This window comes from Sorghum bicolor, chromosome 2, assembly GCF_000003195.3.
Source record: "Sorghum bicolor cultivar BTx623 chromosome 2, Sorghum_bicolor_NCBIv3, whole genome shotgun sequence".
NCBI lineage: Eukaryota > Viridiplantae > Streptophyta > Magnoliopsida > Poales > Poaceae > Sorghum > Sorghum bicolor.
The window spans coordinates 2792722-2805778 of record NC_012871.2 but is presented as its reverse complement, the minus strand read 5'-3'; the positions used below and the strand labels follow the sequence as shown (position 1 = coordinate 2805778).

The 13057-nt window shown below is 45.7% G+C and overlaps 3 protein-coding genes across 5 annotated transcripts; 1 reads left to right on the top strand and 2 right to left on the bottom strand.

Moving 5' to 3' along the window:
* Positions 1056 to 2379, bottom strand: LOC8079914 (protein app1). Its single transcript, XM_002459289.2, has one exon. It carries the CDS (start codon positions 1823 to 1825, stop codon positions 1328 to 1330), a length of 498 nt encoding a protein of 165 aa, XP_002459334.1. The 5' UTR covers positions 1826 to 2379; the 3' UTR covers positions 1056 to 1327.
* Positions 7258 to 9570, bottom strand: LOC110432507 (reticulon-like protein B8). 3 transcript variants are annotated; one of them, XM_021453042.1, is made up of 7 exons: positions 9344 to 9515; positions 9179 to 9253; positions 8666 to 8880; positions 8360 to 8543; positions 8084 to 8225; positions 7870 to 7939; positions 7258 to 7734 (listed from the first exon to the last, which is right to left on the bottom strand). In XM_021453042.1, the coding sequence occupies exons 3-7, from the start codon at positions 8862 to 8864 to the stop codon at positions 7571 to 7573; spliced, it is 759 nt and encodes a 252-aa protein (XP_021308717.1). In that variant the 5' UTR covers positions 8865 to 8880; positions 9179 to 9253; positions 9344 to 9515; the 3' UTR covers positions 7258 to 7570. The 3 variants fall into 3 exon arrangements, with proteins under 3 accessions (XP_021308717.1, XP_021308718.1, XP_021308716.1); XM_021453043.1 differs by having other exon boundaries at positions 9192 to 9253; XM_021453041.1 differs by lacking the exon at positions 9179 to 9253 and having other exon boundaries at positions 9344 to 9570.
* LOC8079913 (protein FAR-RED IMPAIRED RESPONSE 1) lies at positions 9885 to 12861 on the top strand. The gene is made up of 3 exons (XM_021454528.1): positions 9885 to 10147; positions 10298 to 10404; positions 10516 to 12861. Exon 3 carries the CDS (start codon positions 10519 to 10521, stop codon positions 12652 to 12654), a length of 2136 nt encoding a protein of 711 aa, XP_021310203.1. The 5' UTR covers positions 9885 to 10147; positions 10298 to 10404; positions 10516 to 10518; the 3' UTR covers positions 12655 to 12861.

The window sequence follows — 13057 nt, the reverse complement described above, 5'->3', positions numbered from 1 at the left end:
GCATTGTAGGCATACAACACGGTGCCATATACTGCTTACCATAGGCCATGCTAAATGATTTAACCCTCTCACACTTTCTGTTTGAACATGCGACGTTTATACTCACCAAAAGTGCTAAGGGCTACGACACTACTGTGCCAGGAGACTTAACTCCAAGTACATGCCCACCCCTCCAACGTCTATTTAAACATGGAACCACAACTAAAATTTTCAACTTTTTCTAGTAATGTAGGCTTCTTCTAGTGTTTTAGTATTCAAAATTTAGTATAAATTTTCCCTAGTACGTAAATGTCTCATAGTAAGGATTTTCTAGTGCTATGACTAGTGGTAGTACTTTATTACTAATTAAAACACTAGGAGAAGTCTACCAACTTGATAGTGAACGAGCAATCACGTTAATGTACATTCTCCTCAAAAACCTAATTGCCTGAAGTAGTAGCAATGTAGAAACACAATATGTTAGAAGGTGTCAATTTCTCATATAGAATTACACATTTTATTGACCTTAAACTTATTTGATTTGATTCAATATGAAATAGGCCAAGCCCAACTAAATCCAGCACATTATCTAAATATTTATTTTTAGGCCAATGTGTCTTTAGGCCTTGTTTAGATGCACCCAAAAACCCAAAACTTTACAAGATTCTCCATCACATCGAATCTTACGGCACATGCATTGAACATTAAATATAGATAAAAAAGATAACTAATTGCACAGTTTATTTGTAAATCACGAGACGAATCTTTTAAGCCTAATTACTTTATGATTGGACAATGTTTGTCAAATAAAAACGAAAGTGCTACAATGTCAAAATCCAAAAAGTTTTTGGATCTAAATAAGGCCTTAAATACATTACAGTCTTTTGGTTTTCATACTGTGGCGTGGTAAAATACTATATGCATACAAGTGCGAGGATACAGACACTGCCGTTCTGCAATTAGCAAAGTGCCAAAAATAAACTCAAATACATGATGCAGAACACTCGGCGTAGCCGAGCACTCTGTTTAGTCTGTTATACAGTACACATGTGTACTTATATATAAATCAGTGACCATCAATCAAAATAAATTTTTTTTGGCAAAATGAACCAACAAAACTTAATACAATATATAGGTATATAGAATCACAAACATACATAAAAAAGGAAAAATAAATACTCCGCTAATGAAAAGGCAGCATGCATGCGGCCCAACGAACACATATGCATACATGCATGCATCACGAGTGATCAACTCGAATACTCAGATGGACAATCTATCAGACATGCATGAGCGAATGACTAGATATTACACTCCAGACAATGACACAATTAAACACTGCTGATGATTATGCCGAAGGAGGCGACGCCACGAACGGCATGGGCACGCCAGCCGGGATGGAGGGCATCGGCGGCAAGGCGCCAACCTTAGGGACGACGGCGGAAATCGGCGGCAGCGTCACCTTTGGCATGGCGGGTATAGCCGGCATAGGGGGCAGCGCGGCGGCGTTCGGCACTGTGGGCACGGTGACCGCGGGGATCGGTGGCACGGCGCCCACCGCGGGAATCTTGGGCAACGCTGGGATCGGTGGCACAGCGCCCGCCGTCGGCACGGTGGGCATCGGTGGAAGGGTGGCCGCGGGCACGGTGACGGTGGGTACGATGACCGGCGGCTTCGGCACCGCAGGAATGCCCGGGACGGCGGCCGGAGCAGCGGCCGGGGCGGCAGTCGTCGTGTCGGCGAGATGCCGCGCGGCGTGGCACGTGCTGCTGCCATCGAGCACGATGAGCGCCATCATCACGAGCGCCGTGGCGAAGAAGAGGGACGACCCGGCGGAGGAAGCCATGGCTACTACTAGCTAGCAGAAGTGTGCTCTAGCTACTAGCTAGCTAGAAACTGTGAAGGGCGCGCTTGCTTGCGATGGAGGAGATGCAGAGACATGTGTGCTTGCCGGGCATTTTATAGCTTCATTTCGATGCTGAGCGCGTACTCTTTCGCCAGCGGCCAGCCAGTTGGGAAGTTGGGAATTGGTGGGCAGGTGGCTGGCTGCTGTTGGAGGTGTTTGGTTCATTAGCTCATCACCATCTTGTAGCTGGAACCACTCTGCTGCATGACGCAATATATTGGACACTAATCAACTAATGCTGCGTTATGAATCTCTGACGACCTCTGTTTCACAAGTTGATGCAGGTTTTCTTCTCTTTCATCAGGTTAATTGTACGATGATAGCAGGTTCTATCTGTCCATAACTTGTGTTTTACGCTTATATGTCTAACTGTCTATATGTAATTAAGGACCACCAAAACCACGTAACACGCTGTGTTCTAATTTTGACATGGTTAACCTAAGTATGTATTACCATCTGGCAAATTATATTCTGCTGTAGTAATCAAGTGGTGCACTACTTGTTTAACCTTCACTGCGGCTAGTCACAAAAACAAAACCTTCATTGCGGCTTGGGATGCACATAAAAATCATAATTAAAAGTACATATGCTGAACTAATAGTACACGTACATATCGATATATCCGAAATGAGTATCTTGCCTTCAAAGAAAAGAAATCCTCATTTAGTGAACACTACTAATCCTGAATTACCTTTAGGGGCAAGAGTTTTCTTGAGTACCAAAATGAAACCACATCAATCTCTAAGGAAATATGTATTTCTTGAATGATGATGAAGTAAAACCGTCAAGATATCCTCATTTAGTGAAGGTGTATGTCGACTATGTGCATCATTATATTTAACAAGATACTACATGATAAATAATATTTTTTCTATTGATGTACTAGAGCACACAGAGATGCAAAATATGGCACATCAGAGAATAATTGTTGAAGGCACTTTTGCATTCCATAAGAATCAGACTTTCTAAGTTGTTTTTTGTTTTCTCATGAGAAATAGTTATATAGGCCCCATACATATCTTTAATTTTTTAAAAACAATGGTAAGAGCTTAGTTGTTCATTAAACTAGAAGAAAAAAAAGATGCCGGTGGCGGTGTGTGTGTGTGTGGCGTAGCCGCGTAGGGTTGGGGGGAGGCCTCATCCTTGAACTTAGTACTCAGTTATAATATATTGGAAATGAGCATTGTTTCTCTACTTATATATCTGTATAAATAAGTGCATCATCAACTCCAATTGAACAAATAAGCTTGCTTGCATACTAAAGTTCTCGCAGACAATACATGCTTAATTATTCCACTAAAGTTAGAGAGGAATATCTGTCACAAAATATTCTCTGGAAATACTAGAAGTGAAGGATTTAGTAGAGGGAGGAGATTTTGTATGCCCTAGGAAAACCTTATTTTCTGATATATTATTATTGTTCCCTAGAAGCCTTTCGTTTATTTAGAAGACATATATTCATAGACCTCCAGCATGTACTCACAAATTTAGGTTATATGGAATTTTGAGCTAACATTCAATATCTTCTTACAGTACAGTATACAATACAATGTCATATATACTAGTATCTTGTTTGTTTAGGGCCCGTTTGTTTAATTTGGCCCTTTCATCCATATCCAAATATTAATTCACCTTCCGGCTGTCCTTTTCAAACAGACAAACACAGAGAAATAAAATAAAACCAAATAAAGTCCTTAATTTATTTTCTTTAGATAGTTAAAGTAGTACACAACTCCTTTTCTTTAGATAGTTAAAGTAGTACACAAGTCCTGAGTCATGACCTCTGTTATTACACCAACAAGGACTCCTTTCTGCTCCAGTCATGGCTGCCTCTCTCTTTATTTCTAGTAACTAGCTAGGTAAGCAAAGCTATATATTACTATAAGAGTAAATTAAGTTATTACCTCGGAGGCAAGAAATATACATCACCTCAAAACCTCAGCACACGTACTCTCATCATCGCTTGTACAATCTCACTGCCGCCGCCACCTATTAGATCATGACTGCATGCATGCACAGATACTGCAGATCCGTTAGTTTACGCAGCCGGAGCAACGTCGTAGTCGTCGTCGTCATCGTCGCCGGCGCCGCGGCAGCCCCTGAGGTTGCCCTCCATGGGTGGCAATGCCCACACAAGGTGATCGCACTGATCGTCAGACCAGCTGGTTATAGCAGCCATGCCTAGCTACCTAACCCTCGAGACCTAGCTAGCTCGAGCAAGCAGTCAGCAAGAAGAGTGTGTGGTCACTGGTCAGTGACCGAGTGAGCTAGCTAGTGTGTGGAGCTTGATTGCTAGCTAGTGTGAAGCTGAGAAGCTTTAGCTGCTAGCTTGCTTGGTTGATGGAGGAGGGTTGGTGAGCAGGTGGAGGTATTTATATTGTCGCCGAGGTCTCTAGCTCCATTGGCGTCCGTGCGCCACGTCGCAGGTCGGAGCGAGAGGTCCAGATCGAGCCATGCAGCCCTTGAGCTAGCTCTTCACAGAGAGAAGGGCAAGCTTCATGGTGGGCGCATGGCTAGTATAGCTCGGTTAATCGCCAGGCCGGAAGAGAATCACCGGCCGGGCAAGTGGAGAAAAAGATCTCACAGTATCTGGGAAGATGGGCGGAAGATGAAGACACCATGAGATCACTGCTGCAGCTAGCTTAGCTTTGCACAAGGCAGCAGCAGCAGCAGACAGATCTCATCTCTCTGTAAAGCCAGAGGAGCACAGATACCCCCGGCTCTCTCTCCCTTGCTTTTCAGTTTTTTCTCCCCAAAGACACATGCACATTGTTGTCCGCTTGGGCCCACCTTGACATCTGACGTGGCTTCACGACGTTGGATTGTCTGTGCCAATATAGCTAGTTACAGCAGCAGCAGCAGTAGTAGTACCACTAGTTAAGTAAACTGTTGCGTCAGCAGTAGAATGTCAAGTCTCGCCTATTCGAAACCTTGGGATCAACGAGGTTCAGGGGCATGCTGCATGCATTGTTGGTACGGTGGCTTTTCGTACGTGGACCTACTTATAGTTGATGTTGACCTAGTTAACAGGTGGCAGATATTGGAAAGTTTAATAATCACCTAGTCTTATCTTGTGATTAAATGAAACGTTATGTACACTCAAACAATGTGCATGTGAGTGTTTGAATGTGTCATTTATGTTCGTACAATGATGGCATCGTCTTGTTCGTTTGGCTGATAAGCCGTTGCAGAAAGTACCGTTGACTGATTTGTTGTGAAAGAAAAACACTGTCGAATGGCTGATAAACGAACAATTAGACTAGTGTCTTCTATAAGTGTGTCTTCTAATTCCATAAGTAGTAGTTATGTTACTTCCTTGTCAAATTATTTAGGAAAGGCCAAAAGGGGATTGTGAATCTTAACTCGACGAGTGTTTTTTTTCATACACAAGAATGTTTTCTTCCCCTTCTTCCCCCTTCCATTCTCCATGTAAAATTTGTTGTCTCACCATGAAAAGATGGCAAGCGTATTCTCCATCATCTTCATCAAATCCAGTGAGGATAAGGGTTTAGGGTTTGTCTTTGGGGGTTTCCTTCATTCCTTAATCATAGATAGAAGGCTAGGGAGAAAAGCTAGCTCGACGATGGATGGATGGGTGGGTAGAGCAACCGACAGTGGCAGGCCATTTCGGATGGTTAGAGGCGAGGTGGTTCACCCCACTGAGTGCGGCGAATCATGTATGCGGTGTAGATCAAGCGCCAATGACGTCATTCACAAGATGAAAGATGTGATCGTTGGGGTTGTTTAGGGTGGTAGTGCATGGCCACTACGATCGACCTCATTGGAGGCAGAAATAACAACAAATTAAGTGGTTGGCTCAGGTGGAGCGAGGATGGCACACTGGCACGATGGATGGAAGTTATGAATTAACATTAGGAGCAATGGCAGAGCTAGAATTTTAAACTTGGGTATTCGTACTTCTACGCAAAAAAAAATCCATAGATATCCCACAAAGTAGGCTGGTTTGGAAAGGTAGAACTTTAGAAAGCAAGCCAAAAAAGTGTTTATTTGATTTTTGGGGGTTGCAATCAACCAAAATAGCACAAAAAATTGTAACATATATATATATATATATATATGTGCATCATATATATGAAAGTATCCTAGAAAAGTTGGGTACCGTATTTCCAGAAATACTAGGGAATACCCTTGGTCCGCCTATGATTCGGAGACACAAGACGATAAGAGAATATTATAGAGGAAGAAGAGTGCAAGTGAACAATTGGATTACATGATCAAATTAGGTGTGATCTTAGCCCCTCTAATGTCCAGGACGTTTGTGGCCCATATCTATATCTGATACTAAATTGATGCGAAGTGAATTTTCAATTCAATTTTTTCCACTTTTCGTAATGCCTTTTGTGTCTCTCTCTCTCTCTCCCATATATGATTTAGATTTAGAACTCATACCTGTACGAGTTAAAACCACATGTGTTTATGTATCGAACGACAACAGTATACGAAGTCCCATTATTCCAATACTTATTGGAACAAACAAATAAACAACACAACAATTACATAAATCTTCGAGATACAAATCGACGTATAATCACATGATAAAGGTGTATCTTCCGCAGCAAACGTACAAACATGCATGCTTGATATATAGTATATATTATATGGTAACTACGACTTTTATTGATAACAGATTTTGACAAAAGCTAGTTACTAAAAAACAGTGGAAAACTCTAAATCACTAATCATACATCACCACTGAACCCTCGGCAACGCAGCAAGAAAGAAAGATTTGCATTTGAACACACGTGGGGGCACATGCGTGCAACATAATCCAATCCACCACGCGGACACACGCAGGGTTGCGCGAGAGGCCTCTCGCTAGCTACGACGTGCGCACTGCACAGGAGATCACGGCACCCCGGTACTGGTGGGCCACCGCCGGGGCATGTCCGTCCGAGTTGGCACGCGGCGCCACACCGGGCTGAGGCGGTGCTCATGGCGGGCGGCCGCCGGCGCACGGCCGCCACGTGGTGGCGCGGCGCGGTGCACGTTCCGTCCTCAGCCCCGCGTGCACGCCGCCGCGCCCTGGTGGACAGGAACCAAGGACAGGACAGGACAGGAGACCGGACCCATGCATCAGCAAGCGACGATGTGACCATGCATGTGCGTGCAGCGCGCGCGGCCCAGCCCAGCCCAGGAAGCGCGCTCGTGGACCGTGGGCCGGGGCGTACTAGGCCTAGAGATTAGCGGGCCCATAGCCCACGTACTATGATATGGTGTTCGTTTCTTGCCTTGTTTGTTTTCTGATGATGAAATTCTGAATGGAAGCCATCGCTATGTCTCGGAAATGCAGACTCACTGCACTTTGTGACTAATTTCCAAGGAAGAAGCAAGATGAGCATATGAAAGGAAAGTACGTAAGCTTTAGTGCAATGTGCATTCATCAGTACACGCGAAGCTAAAATGTCATATCATTACACAAGTAGTATATATGTATAGCAGCAGCAACACGGTTATTATTCTCTGTACAGAATGTATGGCAGTTCGATCGGTTTAGTTTTGGAGACGGAGATGAAATCTGAAGCAATCATAGAGATTAGATTACTGATTACACAGCAGGCAGCAGGCAGAGGAAGGAGAGAAACCTCACTACTAGCTCGCCCTGCTCCTGCTGATGATTGATGAAGCAGCGAGGGGAATAATAATGGATGGGATGCCACTGGCTAGCTACTCGTTCTTCCTGAACTTGGAGACGCCACCCTTGAGGATGCCCTTGGTGTCCAGCTTCTGGTACTGGCTCTGCACCACGCCCAGCATGTTGTACAGGAAGTCGTCCACTTGGTCCTGGTACCTCTCGTACAGCACTGGCAGCGTGTGCGCGCACACGAACCCTGAATTATCATACCAACCAACACGATGATACCGTCCATCAGCAGCTAATTAATTAAGCATTTACCAAACAGAACATTCAGAACTGTAATGTAACCCTGAAATTATAAGCACTGTCAGAATTCAGAAATCATTACCGATGTAGATGACTGTCAAGAAGTTGCAGAAGCTGCCGACGATCGCCGCCGCAAAGAACCCGGCGATCACCTTATATCAATTGCCATTACCAATTGTTAAAAAATTATATATACAGGAAAGCAAGCTCATCAGTCGTCGGTGTGACAACAGCTACTGCAATTCTGCAAAAATGTTCAGCAAGACTGAAGAGTCGAGCACCACGGCCTCACTTACGATGAGCAACTGCTTGAGGTCTCGTCCGCAGGACACGTCCTGGAGGAAGCCCAGCGCCCTGTTCACCTGGGCGCCGACGGCCGCGCCCACGTTGGCGAACAGCTCCTCCGGCAGCTGCACGCGAGGCACGCTGGAAGGGGACCTGGTGGATCGTTGAGCAGGCCAGCCACGTTGGAATGGGATCGATCAGCCATGGATGGCAATGGCATGGCATCGAACGACGGAACCAACACAATATAGCTAAGCTGACAGCGGCGTGGATGAGTATGTTCGTACCCTCTGTTGAGCACGGCGGCGAAGGTGGACCAGGCGAACTGGACGGCCATGCCGAGCGCGAGCAGGAAGCAGACGATGGTGAGGAAGTGGTAGTCCAGCCACTCGAAGAAGACCCACACCAGCGTCGCCACGCCCAGCACGCTGGACGAGATCTTCTTGTTCCGCCACAGCAGCACGTCGGCGGCTGCAGCCATTCCATCGTCAGACATCATTCATCACAATTCATTCACAAGGAAAGAATTAATTTGTAGACAGTCAGCCACTTGATGGATGGCATCACTATATATTGTTACTTGCAATACGTACATTTCCCGCCACCCAGGACATGGTGGATAGACTTCTTGTTACCGGCCTGCCCGCCGCCGAAGAGCTTCTTGGCCTGGTCGGAGATGGAGCCCTCGCCGTCGTCGAACCGGACTGACTTCTGCTTCGGAAGGTTCTCCGCGATGGTCTCCATGATGTTACCCATCAGGTCCGCCGCCGCGTTCTCTGAATGCTCCGGCATCTTCGATCCCGCCGCCCTGGAAGAGTCACGAAACAGTCAGTCAGTGTGAGTCAGAGTCACAGGCTCACAGCCATATGCCTCTTTCTTCTTCTACCTGTAAATTTTCTAGTTAAAACAGAGTAACAGACAGGTCTGCTGCGGCAAGGCCGAAAAGCTTACAGATACAACCTTGAAAAAGAGCTCCCAGGTGCTGTTGGGGAGATTATAATTGAATAATAAGAGATTAAACAGAGCGCATGGCGTATTACTGTCAACTCTGAATTAATAGCCTGAATCCTGAACAGCTCAGGAACTCTAAAAAAAAAGATTCGAACCTGAACAGCTCACCCTTCCCTTTTGTTGTCCACCTCGACGGCGGATTCTTTATTCAGGTCCAGGTTGCAGAAAAGCTAAAGCAACCAAACCAGCCGGCCAAAACGAATTGGATAAGGTCTCTACAAACTGACCGGAGGAAACTAGGAAGACAGGGATGAACTTACCGAGGATTAGAACAGCAGCGGTTCGAATTGGGGGCGCCCCGGCCCTGATGATCTTCTGGAACGGTCACAGTCGGCGACGAACCAGGTCTCGGGGATTCTTGCTCACCTACTATGGCGAGGCAGAGCAGCCGGGAGAGGAAAGGTAGTTGGGGGAAGAGCCAGCCAGCCATTGGTTCATCCGACAGGGACAGCCAGACAGGTGGGCCACGGGGCCCACTCACTATCCTGATTGGGCTGTGTGTGGGCTCACGGCGTCCACCTTGCAGCCATACGTTTCGCAAGCGTGGGCCATGCCTGTCAGTGATATTTTCCACCCTACACCCGCCGACAAACACACTGCAGCCAGCCATACATACGTTTAGCAACAAAAGCGTGCAAAGTTCAAAAAAAAAAAAAGCAAAAGCATGGACCAAACGAGCCCGTAACGCTTAATGGGCCGTAACCTCACGACGGCCCAACGTGAGTTGGGCTGGAAAATCCTTACCATCCACCGAAACGGCCCAGCATGGCGGATTTCACTTGGGCTTTGCTGATTGCTCCCCTCGCTTACCGTCACCGACCACGACCACCACTCGCTCCGCCCGCCGCCACCGACGCCGACGCCGCGCCTCCCGGGCGGGCATACCCGCACCTTCTCCGCGGTCCGCACCCGCGGGCGGGACCATTTCTGCGCCTCGGCGATCCCTGCGTCTGCGTCTGCGCTCCCCCGGGGAAACCCGGCCAATATCCGCGGCGCTGAAGAAGCGACGGCGGCGCGGGGGCGATTCGGGCGAGCGGGCGTAGTCGAGGATCCTCGTGCCGCAGGTGCGTGTTTTTCTAGGATCTTGGGGAGGCTTCGTCGTTGATGCGATGTAGCAGAAGATTCGATTTCGATTAGGGATCGTTGCCTCAGCATTTCGGTCGTCCTGCTACCGCTGTTTATCCGTCTTCTGAACTTTTTGTCTCACGTTGTAGCCGATCCTGTATTCGTGTTCACTGAGCACTGGAATCATATCCCTGAAGACCTCAAGCTGCACAACCAGAATCCATCTACGTTTCTTCTGGATACTAGCACCTACCTGGTTGGTTCATGTCTACGTCTTCTTTTTTGCTTCTAGTACACCAGTTCTGTTCTGCATCTTTTCGAATTGGGTTCTAAATAGGCGGTTCTCTTGATTTCCTGGCGCTTCTAGGTAATGGCCGAAATCGAACCCTTACAAGTGGTGGTGTATGAAGGTAATGCAGACCTACAGATGTCTGGTGGTGAGGATGAGTTTGTCGCCTTGCCAGGCAATGGATCCACAGATGCGGCGCAGGAAGGTAACGCGGATCCAGTGAAGGGAATGATATTTGATAGCGAGGACGACGCGATCGCGTTCAGTCAGAGATATGCTCAGGAGAAGGGATTCACTATAACACGGAGGACCTCTAAAACCATGGATGAGAAGTTGCAGTATTTCACTCTCGCTTGCAACAGGCAGGGGAAAGCTCAGTGCTCCAGAAATAAGTTGAATCAGAATCCCTCCACAAAAACACAGTGTCCGGCTAAACTGAATTTTAGACTTCATGACACTGACAAGTTCTGCTTGACTTCACTCATACTCGAGCACAACCATGATTTGATTCCAAGCGAGACAGGGATCAATGTGTGCCGGAACAAGATACCTGGGGTGAGAGCTAAAAGAAGAAGGCAAGAGTCAAGTGGCAGGTCAGAAGTTTGTGCGAACAATGTGCAAGGTGGACACTATGAAAATCCACAGTTTGGTGAGAATGAGTGCACAGACAATTCTAAGGAGGAAACAAGGCTGAAGTTGTGTGCGAACAATGCGCAAGGTGGAGGCTTTGAAAATCCACAGCTTGGTGAGAATGAGTGCACAGACAATTCTAAAGAGGAAACAAGGCTGAAGTTTAGTGCCGAAGATACACATGTGCTTTATCAATACTTCTTCCGCATGCAGTCCAAGAATCCAAACTTTTTCTATGCCATGGATTTTGATGAAAATTCCCGGCTGAGGAATGTTTTCTGGGCAGACGCAAGAAGTAGGGCTGCATATGAATCTTTCTCGGATGTTGTGAAGTTTGACGCTGCCTACCTAACAAGCAAGTATGAAGTGCCTCTTGCTTCTTTCGTTGGTGTAAACCATCATGGAGAACCAATTCTTCTGGGCTGTGGCCTACTGTCAAATCAGAACACAGAATCTTTTGTATGGCTGTTCAAATCTTTGTTAGCTTGTATGTCTTACAAACCACCAAAAGGTTTGATTACCGATCAGTGCGACGAAGTGCAGGATGCTGTTGAGCAAGTTTTCCCTCAAACTTACCATAGCTGGTGTCTGTTGAGTGTCATGAAGAAACTCCCTGAAAAGCTCCGTGGATTTTCGAAGTTAAAAGACTTTAGATTCATTTTCTCAAATGTGGTCTATGAATCTCTGACAAAATGTGAATTTGAAAAAGGTTGGCTTGAGATGACCAGCAAGTTTGGCCTTCAAGGCAATTACTGGCTTATTCAGCTGTGCATTAATTGGCAAAAATGGGCACCTGCTTATATAAAAGATACCTTTTGGGCTGGCATGGCTGTCACAAAAGAGTGTGAAAGTGAATATGCTTTGTTTGATGGATATGTCAGTTCTGGAACAAAAATAAACCAGTTTCTAGAGCAATACAGCAAAGCACTAAGAGACATGGTTGAGAAGGAAAAAAATGCCGATTTTAAGTCTTCTCATGAAGTGGCATCTTGCATCACTCATTATGATATTGAGAAGCAGTTCCAGTTAGTATATACAAATAAAAAGTTTGAAGAATTTCAGGAGCAGTTAAAAGGTAAAATTTACTGCTATCCAAAACTTCTGAAACAAGAAGGTACATCTTACACGTTCAATGTTGCTCAAGATGTTAAAATTAGGGAGCAACAACTTACATTGGACTTTTCTGTCTGGTTTAACGGCGACGGATGTGACGTGAAATGTGCATGTCGGCATTTTGAATTTCAAGGAATCTTGTGCTGCCACATCATCTCTGTACTTACTCTGATGAAGGTCAAAGAAGTGCCCTCCAAGTATGTTCTGCAGAGGTGGAGAAAGGATTTGGAACGTAGCTACACTTCTATTGCCTGTTCGTATGATGAGAATGTCAGCACACCAATTGCACAGCGTTTTGATGTGTTGTGCAAATCGTTCTATGGTGTGGCAGAGAAGGCAGCGACATCAGATGCACTGTTCGAGTCAGTGATGGATGGCCTTGCACAACTGAAAGTAAAGGTTGAGGCACAGCATGCTATCCCTAACCCTCAGAGTGGTAATGCATCATCTGAGCGTCAAGACATGGAGATATGATGAGTAGTCCCTTTCTCCCAACATGACATGAATATCTGACAGTTTTCTGTTGTTACAATGTAAAGATATATCTAGCGTCTTCTATATCTGGAATTGCAAGTAGTAATGAACCATGATCAGATGGTAGGATGATGTCGAGTCCATTTCTCCTGACATGACATGAATATCTATCAGGTTTCTTTTGTTCCAATGTACTATAAAGGTATATCTAGGCCGTGTTTAGTTCTTGAACGGAAAAATTTCACGACATTGTAACACTTTCGTTTGTTTATGGTAATTATTGTCCAACCATAGACTAACTAGGCTCAAAAGATTCGTCTCGTAAATTCCGACCAAACTGTGCAATTAGTTTTAATTTTTGTTTATATTTAATACTCCACGTATGCATCTAAAAGTTCGATGT